Source organism: Dromiciops gliroides, chromosome 4 (assembly GCF_019393635.1).
Source record: "Dromiciops gliroides isolate mDroGli1 chromosome 4, mDroGli1.pri, whole genome shotgun sequence".
In the NCBI taxonomy this organism is placed as follows: Eukaryota; Metazoa; Chordata; class Mammalia; order Microbiotheria; family Microbiotheriidae; genus Dromiciops; species Dromiciops gliroides.
Window position 1 is genome coordinate 235,916,337 of NC_057864.1, and position 10,904 is coordinate 235,927,240.

A 10,904-nucleotide genomic window follows, 5' to 3' on the forward strand; every position below is an offset into this window, starting at 1 on the left:
TTAAATATTGATCGACACTGACAAGGTTAATTAATTATATAAAGCATTAATTGAAAATTAATGTTGACATTTTTAGTTAATTATATTAATACCTTATACACTAAAACCTTTGATGTGTCAACTATGGGATGGGGTGGGGGAGGACCAAATCCCCCCTCCCTTAGAGTTGCTATTTTTATTTTGTCTCTGAACAATCTGACTACAACAGGGAACCACAGAGTTCCAGATCCTCCAGAAAGCCTAGAACGCACCCGGAAATGGGACCGAGAAGGGAAGACTTTGCTTTTGTGTTTACCTCGTAGGAAATTGCCCACAATCCTTCGAAAGTAGACCCCACTTTGCCCCTCTCCTGTAGTGTGTTGGGTCACTATTCCGCACCCCATTTGAATTCCCACCAGTGGGTGGTGAGCCCGGTTAGGGTCCCCTTTCGCCCCCGCAGAACTGCCGTGCGGAGGATCGCCCAGTTGTGTGCCCGAGCCCCGGGTGCGGGGAGCGCGGGAGGCAGAGACGCGAGGAGCGGGAACGGGACTGGGGTTAGGGTGTCTGCTGGTTTGTCCTGGGCTGCTGCGGAGGAAGCGGGGCCCTTTCTCGGGGTCACTGAAAGACCCGCAGGAGAAGAGTCTCTGTGTATGTCTGTGTGTATCTGTGTGTGTGTGTGTTCATACTTTTCCTCAATACTCTGACTTATTCTGGCCCATCATTCGAGCCTTCACTAATGATGCATTCATCTGTGTAAACAAGGTGAGGATGCTTGGCATAACAGATAGAGAAGTGCCCTTGTAATCAAGAAGACCTGGGTTCCTGTCCTGCCCCCTATATACCGTATATCTGGGCAAGTCACTCCATATCTCCTCCTGTCTATCCAAAGACAACTGTCTTTAGATTACGAGCTGGAATGCACAGTTGCATTCCTGGAGGGAGTTTCTCACCCGGAGTTTCATATATTGCACAGGTCTGGTACTAGAAAGAGAGAGAGAGAGAAGGAAGGAAGGAAGGAAGGAAGGAAGGAAGGAAGGAAGGAAGGAAGGAAGGAAGGAAGGAAGGAAGGAAGGAAGGAAGGAAGGAAGGAAGGAAGGAAGGAAGGAAGGAAGGAAGGAAGGAAGGAAAACTTTTTTCTGAATAAGAAAATTTTGTGATCAAAATGTCCTTTTAATTATCTTTATGTCAGGGTAAATGTACTATAGATATTGATTTTTTAACTAACTAAATGTTTGCTTCTAAATCCTACTCTTTTGTCCCAACGTAGATCAGAGAACCTAAATTACTGAACTAAACTCTTTTTGTAGACTCTCCAATAAGCAACATGCAATATGTCTATGCATTTCCCTATTTTCACAGAATTCTGATACCATTCAGTAATTTGCCTTAGTCACTGTGTAGTTTACATTAGTGTAGTTATTATTTCATAACAATTAGTTTGTGGTTTCTCTGTCTTAAGAATGTTGTTTCTCAGGAATTTCTCTAAATAAGGGTTGTTGAAAGGGAATCTTCCTGAAGTTTAGATAGTAGATAGAAACTGATGAACCTTGGGCTTTTGTAGTTCAGAATGACAGAAGCTTCAGCTGCCCAGGCTCCAAAGGAACTGGAGAGACTTTTGATAGTGAAGGTAGAGGAGGAAGATCATGCCTGGGGACAGGAACTTGACCCTCCTAGAAATAAAGCCGATATCCTAGAGATCTCTCGAAAGCACTTTAGGCATTTCTGCTACCAGGAGACAGCCAGTCCAAGGGAAGCTCTTAACCGACTCCAGGAACTTTGTCATCAGTGGTTGAGGCCTGAGATACACACAAAGGAGCAGATCCTGGACCTTCTGGTGTTGGAGCAGTTCCTGACCATCCTTCCTGATTCGTTGCAAAACTGGGTTCGTGATCATCATCCAGAGAGTGGAGAAGAAGCTGTGATGTTGCTGGAGGCTTTAGAGAGAAACCTTCATGAACCAGGAAGACAGGTGAGAAGAGAAAAGTTTGATCTGTTGTGGGAGCTTTATGCTGTGAAATTAGCCATGGGAGAAGAACTGCCAGTCTTCAAGCTTCATTTGAACCATTAGAGCCACCAGTCTATTTATCAGTTTCCCATTCTTGCTCTCTACTGCCATTAAAGAAGCAAATGACTTTTTTGGGGGGGCCTATTTTGCCTTTCCTACACAAAGTTTATTGTAGTTACTTACCCGACATTTTAGTTCCAAGCCTCCATGATTGTTTCACAAGCCCAATTGTATATAATTGTTCCCAGGTCCAAGCCTGTTCACAGGGACATGAAGTGCTTTTGGAGAAGACAACATCTGTAGGAGTATCACAGTATTTACAGAATGCCCAATTCCAGTTAGTGGAGACCCAGACCCTACCTGAAAGAGGTAAGCATTTGAATTTCATCTTAGAAGGAATCACGTATCATTGTCAGTTATATCTCCTCCCAAAATATTACCCATTATGAGAGACTAAGTCTTCCAACTTCCAGCCCAGTATATATATATTTTGGTGGGGAAGTGACTTGCCCAGGGTCACACAGCTAGTAAGTGTCAAGTGTCTGAGGCCGGATTTGAACTCAGGTCCTCCTGAATACAGGGCTGGTGCTTTATCCACTGTGCCATCTAGCTGCCCCCTATATTTTCTGTTATATGCTGGTTTGGGTTGCCTTCCATGTAAAAATTTACTTCCTATGTATCTTAAGTTCTTTTCTAACTCTTGCCATCAAGTAAACTAATGTCCCATAATTTTTTCCTGCCCCATTATCTTCTGGATGGAATCACAGCCTTGTTTTCATCTCTGTAGTGTGTCAATTTCTTTGTCTTCAAGTGGTCACAGAAGCCACATTCCAGGTAATCACTATAATAACTTCCTTTGCAACTAACTAATCAGATCGCCTCTAAGTTCCCATCTAAAGCTCTAAATCTGATTCCTGATTCCCCCCCCCCCCCGACATTTTCTAGGTAAACAAACTGGGGTCTAAAGTGAAATGACTTGTCACACTGCCTGGAAGTGTCTGAGCCATAGTTAGATCTTCTGATGATTCCAAGCTCAGTGTTCTTTCCCCTGCACCACACTGCGTTTTCCTACACCTGACAAATTAGCTTTACACTGTGGTATGCCATCTATCACATTCATTTCTTTAATTCATTTAGACCCTCCTATGGTCTTGGTTGCCCTTTTATGTAAAATTTTACCACTTCTTCATTTTAAGTTCCTTTCTAAACCTTGTCACTCAAGACATTGATGTCCCATTGCTTTCTTCTGACACATTTTCTGCTTATCACATTTCCTGGCAGTTCCTTCCATTACTGCTCACCTTTCTCCTTCCTCTTACCACTTACATTTAAAATTTTACAAACTGACTTCCTATAGGGCACCAACTATTTTTAGAGAATTGGTTTATTTTGCTTTTGTACCTGTATGTGTTATTTAAATTCTTAGAATGCAAATGGCCCAAGTGCACATACCATTTCTTCTCAAAGAACAGATTGGAGAAGTTTTTGTTATTGGATTGCCCATTATCAATATTCAGAGTTCCAAAGGCCTTACCCATTTTCCATCTTACTGAAGGAGACGTATGTCAGCAGGTCTGAACTGGCCTCTAACCTGTGAATGGCTAGAGCTGAACAGAGCAGGCTAGAGACAGGGAGTCAGGAATTAAATAGAAGTTTTATTTTCAAAGTGAAAAAAATAGCTTGCAATCAGGGACACATGTGCTGGGGCCCTGCCTGAGGCAGTTTGGGGAGACTTTAGTATTTATACTAGTGGCTATGCAGTGAGCTGTAGCCCTGACAATAAGGGGTAACCTCAAGAATGTGACAAGTTTGAGTCATTTCAGGACATTCCGACTTTGTCCAGTTTTTGTCCAACTCAAAGAACACCTAGTGAATTATGAGAGTGAGCACAAAGGATTGTTGTCTTGCCAAGCTCAAGGCACAGCTTGCCCACTGGGCCTTAGCTCTGGAAAACGGGTTTTCCTAATATTTTGTTGGTAGATGGTGGCATTTGGAGCCACCAGACATTGCTTCTTAGTCCTCATATAATCTAGGTTGCTGGCAAGTATGTTTAAGATGTGAAATATGCAGAGAGCCTCTGTCTCAGTCTTAACTATAGAGTAGTTGTCTTTCCTTGAATTCCTTGGCTTTGAATAAAAGTCTTTGCTACACAGTTGTAACCACAAATCCTTTCCTACTAACCTTAGCCTTCTAAATAAAGCCATTCATAGTGATAACTTTTAAGTAGAGGTATTAAACATGCAACTCCAGGCTACATACAGCCCAACACTCCTGAGTACAACCTGACACAGATTAAAATGTAATGGGTAATATTTAACAAAATAAATAAAAACACAATAAAACACAGATAACATTACATTTTTAAATTAAGTAAACATATAGCCCACAGGGGACCACTAGTTTCTATTGAGCTTGACACTCCTGTTATTAATTACCCTCTGGTTCACATATTTTACTCTGTTGTCTCTTCTGACATCTTCCAAAAATTCCACCCTCACACTTCCAGTGCCCCCTTTCTCTGATTTTCCCATTAATTTCAGCCTTATTTCACCATTGAGAAACCTCATGTATCAAATAATCTCCCCAAATCTCATAGTTGGAAGGGAGCTCAGAGGGTGTTCAGTCTAATTTGTACCTGAACAAGAATCTCTTCTAAAATATATTTTATGGATAGTCATTATACATTTCCTTGGAAGTCCTTCAAAACAGGAGTGCCCACTGCAACTTTTGGTAGACCAACCACTTTAGGATTTCTAATTGTTAGGAAACTTACCTTACATCAAACCTAAATGTGCTGCCTTGCAATTTAGACCTGTTGCTCCTTATTCTGAAGGGCCAAATCTGATGCTTCTTCCATGTGACAGCCCTTCAAATATTTGAACACACAGATCCTATTGCCTCATAATTCTAGATTTGCTTCACCATCTTGGTTGCCTTTTTCTTGATTCTTTCTGGTTTATCAATGTCCTTCCTAAAATGTGATGCCCAAGACTAAACACAGTCTTCCATATATGATCTAACCATAACACAGCAGGACTTTTACTTGCCTATTTTCAGGATATTTTGTTTCTCTTAATGTACCCCTAAGATTTCATTAGTTCTTTTGACTTCCATACCATGTCAATTTCATAATGATCTTACAATCCATTAAAAGATTTAGGTAAACTAAAACAATTCTAACTCTGCCTCCCCCATTTCATACTTTTTAATCCAAGTGTAAGACTTTAAATTTATTTCTATTAAATTTAATCATATTTGCTCACATAATCTAGTGTCTATATGTGTTTTTATATATAAACTCACATATATAATTGTATGACAAGAAGTTTCTGCCCATTCCTAGACATTCTCTCCTCTGTTATCTACATATATATATATATGCACATTTCCTACTTAACCCTTTTGCAATATGAATTACAGTTTCCCCCTGTAACCCCTTCCCCAAAATACTTTCCCTCCTCTTGTGCCCCTCCCTTTGTGGTCCTTATTAAGCCACATCACTAACACATAGAAAACAATGGCTCAGAAAGTTGAGTCCATATTCTTTTCATCTTCTTCCTTATTCATGAAGTCTGTTTATAGTTTCAGATGGGAAGACCAGATGCAGTTCCATAAAGTTGTCTCCAAAGCAAGAACTTTTGAGAGAAATGGAACCAAATGAAGAGATAACTTATAAATTTAATGGAAAAATTCCACAGGCTCCTAAAGATGGAGAAGCATGTGAACATGACGACAAGTTAAAAAATCAATGGGGAAAGCCCACAGACAAGGAACAACATAAGCATGATGAATCAGAAACAAACTTTATCCAGAACTCAGTTCTTATTCAAAATCAAAGGCATCAAACAGAGGAAAAGGCCTCTGAACATGTTGAGCATGAGAGAACCTTAAACCAAAGTACAGCCCTAGTGGAACATCAGAAGAACATAGGAGAGCAATCCTCTAGATGTGAAGAATGTGGGAAAACTTTCAGTTCAAATAATGGCCTAATTCGACACATGAGAATCCATACTGGAGTGAGACCCTATAAATGTAATGAGTGTGGAAAAGCCTTTTGTCAGAGATCAGTCCTTAATCAACACCAAAGACTTCACAGTGGAGAGAAGCACTATCATTGCAATGAGTGTGGCAGGGCCTTCAGTCAGAATGCAGGGCTTTTTAATCATCTCAAAAAACACACTGGAGAAAAACGCTTTCACTGTAATCAGTGTAGTAAAAGCTTTACTCGACAGTCAATCCTTATTCAGCATCAGGGAGTTCACACTGGAGAGAAACCGTATGAGTGTAATGAGTGTGGGAAAGCCTTTGTTTATAACTCATCCCTTTTTTCACATCTGGAAATCCACCACAAAGAAAAACGTTTTAAATGTAATGAATGTGGGAAAGCTTTCTGCAGGAGAACAGGCCTTAATGAACACCAGAAAATCCATTATGTGGAGAAATCCTATGAAAATGATGAATATGGGAAATCCTTCAATCAGAATGGAAGCCTTACTGAACATCAGAATAATCACACAAGAGAGAAACATGTTGAACATGAAGAAGGTGAGAGCTCCTTTAGTCAGAGCACAGGACTCACTGAACATCAAAACCATTCAGCAGAGAAACACAATGACCATGAGGTAAATGAGAAAGGCCTCAGTCCAAGTACAGGCTTTGTTCAACAAAAAGTAGAGAAACATTCTGAGAAGACTGAGGATAAGAGAACCTTTAGTCAGAATACATGCCTTATAGAACATCAGACTATCCAGACTGGTAAGGAACAGTTTAAAGAAGATAAGAGTATAATAAGAAGCTTTGATCACAGCACACACATTGTTGAACATCAGAGATCCTACATCACAGACCATCTATACAAATGTGAAGAATGTGGAAAAACTTTCAGTGCAAAAGCTGGCCTTATTCGACATAAGAAAATTCATACTGGGGAAAGACCCTATAAATGTGAGGAGTGTGGGAAAGCTTTTTGCCAATTGTCAGCCCTTAATCAGCATCAGTCTGTCCACACCGGAGAGAAACGGTATAGATGTAATGAGTGTGGCAAAGCCTTCAGTCAAAACACAGGTCTTTTTTATCATCTCAGAGTCCATACTGGGGAAAAACCCTTTCAGTGTAATTTATGTAGTAAAAAGTTTAGTCGGCGCTCAATACTTATTAAACATCAGAAAATTCACCGGGACAGGGTTTTAGTGGCATGAGAAATAGAAAATTTGCCAACCTGCCTTTGCCTTCTTGACATGTTATTCAGCAATAGGAAATTAATGTGATGACCAAGAAAACCAGGTAGCATTTCTAATGGAGTAAATTGGCCTCCTTACTCCTTTCATGCCTAAACATGCTTTGGAAAAAAAGGTGCTTGAATTTACTTCAATGCATCTAATAATGTTCCCTAGATTTAGTGATTGGGAGATTTATTTATCCCATATACCACACCCAGTATTGAAATTGCACCATAACTGCTTATGCTAGAGTTGTATCTGGTATCTAATTCCAATTCTGTCAAACCACTTTTTTTCCTTGTGATTTTAAAGGTTGGTTGCTTTGCATTAAGCATGATTAAATTGTGTCTTAGAGCCAAAATTTTTCCATGTAAATCTTTTTTTAAAATTTTCTTTCTTCTTCTTTTTTATTTTTTAGTGAGGCAATTGGGGTTAAGTGACTTGCCCAGGGTCACACAGCTAGTAAGTGTTAAGTGTCTGAGGCCGGATTTAAACTCAGGTACTCCTGACTCCAGGGCCGGTGCTCTATCCACTGTGCCACCTAGCTGCCCCTTTCTTTTTTTTTTCCATGTAAATCTTAACTTTTGTAGTGAAAATGATCAGAAAATAGAGTTCAGCATACTAATATGTAACTTAGCAGTTTTTTAATGTAGTAGTATTCTTGGTAATAATGTTTAGTTTGGATTTTGAAGGATATAAGCACCTTCATGTTTCATACCCTAGTCTTAAACCTTGTAGATCCTGCCTTAGTCTTATCACCATGCCAAGGCTGATCAGTTTTGGGGGGACTGATTGACAATAACAATGCACAAGAAATTCATGCTAATTAATTTACAGTGGGAGACATGGGTTCCAAGAATTGGAACCAGTTGTTTACAGAAGGCATTTCTCCCAGTTGATTGATTTATACAGGAAACCAAATTACTTACTAGAAGTTTGTTTGGTAAATACAGAATTCAGAGATGGGGAAATTGAGTATTCTCAAATTGTATTTTTGTTAAGCTGAAATAGTTCAGTAGAATACCCATCGCTAGTCCAGGGTAGATGTGAAGGCTTAAGAAAAATAGTTTTTAGATACTCTCCTTGTTTCCCTCTAAAACTGAGGAGCAAAGCAAAATTTTCCTTTTTTTCTAGTCCATCACATCACTGTGTATATTAAATTCCATGATCAATCTAAGTTATTCATAAGTTACTTTCAAACTTTAAATTTTTTAAAAATGGCCTATATTTCCATTTCCCCCTAAATAACATACCTCATCCCACCCCCAGGGACTTTAAACTTTACATTTTTTTCCCCAAAGAAGTAGGTCTGAAATCAGGGTAGTTTCTCTATTTTATCTAATGCTGGTGAAATCGGCAAGTTCTTATTCTTTTTCTAGATCCAGAGACCTATGCTTTTTGATCTCCATGTTTCTACTTCCTTTCAAGACCTAGCAATTTTACACTGGTATCATATGTGTTCAGTGGGCCCCCAGAAGGGCTTCATGTAGCTGCTAATTCAATTTGTGTTGTGGATCCCTTTAAGTCCCACCAAGGTTTTCCTTTTTCTGACCTAACTTGTTTTTCCTTTTCCTTAAGTCTTTTTGTTAGCCCTTAAGTCTTAATGCTGTTCTTGAGAGCCATCTGTTTCTTCTTTTGAATTTTGTGGTAATGAAAACATTAATAAATTTCTCATGACAATCATAATCCTTTTGTTTTGATACCAGGATAAAAATATTTTACCTAAACTTAGCTAAAATGTATTAATAATCAATGAAAATTCTTTAGGAGTACACTTATGCTTTTTATATCCACAATCTTAACTTTTCCCATGTTGACAGAAGAGCATTGCTTAGTTGGCATTCAGAATTCTCTCTTTGCTTGTATTCTCATATTCTTAAGACTTTCTTCTTACCTATTTTGCCTCTAGAGAAGAGGCTTGTTGTTTTTGTACAACTGGGTGTCTGTGGTCAATTCCCTTATTCCCAAGGTAAAGTAATATTCTACCACATGAGATAAGTGGTAAGTTGTGCATCATTGTATCCCAGTTGAAAGAAGTTCAAAGTGTTTGATAATATATCAGTAGGCCTTTTGTTAATGGACCTATGATTTCACTGGCTTAGAGAACTCTCTGAGGAAAATTCTTCTAACCAATGCAAATTGACACCTCCTATGCAACTTATAGTTGTAGAGACTTGGGGCACTAGACTTGTCCTGGGGTCTCATAGCCAATATATTGCAGAGGTAGGTTGGTAGTATATTTTTATGGAATGATGAGGGTTAGACATGTTCACGCAGAGAAATGCATTTCCCTCCATTCGCTGCAAAAAATTAAGCTCTTATGGTCTAGGCATTATTTTAAGCTTTGAAGATTAATGAAAAATGACATAGTCCTTTCCTTAAGGGCACAGTGGTTGGATACTGGACTTAAGAGTCTGATTTTAAATCCTGGTTCAAGTGATTTCCACTATTATATTGTGAGTTTCTTGAGAGCAGGGACTGTTTTGCCTCTTTTTACGTCCCCTTTTCAACCTCAGTTTCCTTATCTGCAAAATAGGAATAATAATGGTATCCACCTACTAGGATTGTTGTGAGGATCAAGTCTATATAATTTCTAGTTATGAGAGATGAAGCATGTACACAGATCACCATAATAAAGTTGGAATATGATTAAATGCATAGGAGAGGTCAGACAGGCATTTGAGGAGATTAGGATCATTTCTAGCTGGAGGTATGAGAGGTAGGTTTTATGGAAGAAGTGGGACTTGAGTTAGGGAGGAGAGATGGCTGCATTAATAAGTGACATTCTACTTTGTTCCCAGCATTTCTTATTTGGACAACATGTTAGTGTAGCAGGAGGTGTGCAGGATCTGCTGCCAGAGATCCTGAGTTCAGATGCTGGCTCTCCTCTGCATCACTGCCCCTCTGGACTTCAGTTTCCCTCTCTGTTTAGTGAGGGGATCAGTCTGTCGATATTAACATTTATTAAGTGCCCCTATGTGTCAGGCACTGTGCTAAGCAATGGGGGATATAAAAAGAGGCAAAATAGTCCTTGCTCTCAAGAAACTCACAATATAATAGTGGAAATTAAGAAAATAAATTTGTATAAACAAGCCATATATAGGAAATAGGAAATAAGAAAGGGAAAGTTACTAGAATTAAGAGGGCTTGGGAAGAGCTTCCTGTAGATGACAGAATTTTAGTTGAGACTTAAAGGAAGACAAGGAAATCAGTAGGTAGAGATGAGGAGAAAGAACATTCCAGGCATGGAGGACAGCCAGAAAAAAATGCCTGGAACTGAGAGATGGAATGTCTTATTCACGAAATAGCCAGGAGCCAGCATCACTGAGTTGAAGAGTACCTGATGGGGAGGTAGGTGTAAGAAGACTGGAAAGATTAACCCCAATTGCCTCACAAAAAAACCCAACAAAACCCCCCCACAAAAACACAAAAACAAAAACAAACATAAAAAGAAGACTGGAAAGATGTGAGGGGACTTACTCAGGGCTTTGAAAGGCAGAGGGTTTTGCATTTGATCCTTGAGGCCATAGGGGGCCAACTGGAAGTTATTGAATAGGGAGATGAGTGGTCAAACCTGCACTTTAGGAAAATCATTTTAGTGTCTAAATGGATTGGAGTGGGGAGAGACTTTGAAGCAGGTAGATTCACCAGCAGGCTATTATAATAGTCCAGGTTGAGGTGATGAAGGCTTGCATCAGGGT

At 39.4% G+C, this 10,904-nt stretch overlaps 1 protein-coding gene across 1 annotated transcript; it reads left to right on the top strand.

The window, feature by feature from the left end:
- Positions 1-1,108: 1,108 nt before the first annotated feature.
- Positions 1,109-7,684, top strand: LOC122752964 (zinc finger and SCAN domain-containing protein 23-like). Its single transcript, XM_043999993.1, has 3 exons — positions 1,109-1,948; positions 2,233-2,353; positions 5,567-7,684. Exons 1-3 carry the CDS (start codon positions 1,547-1,549, stop codon positions 7,180-7,182), a joined length of 2,139 nt encoding a protein of 712 aa, XP_043855928.1. The 5' UTR covers positions 1,109-1,546; the 3' UTR covers positions 7,183-7,684.
- The last annotated feature ends 3,220 nt before the right edge of the window (positions 7,685-10,904 follow it).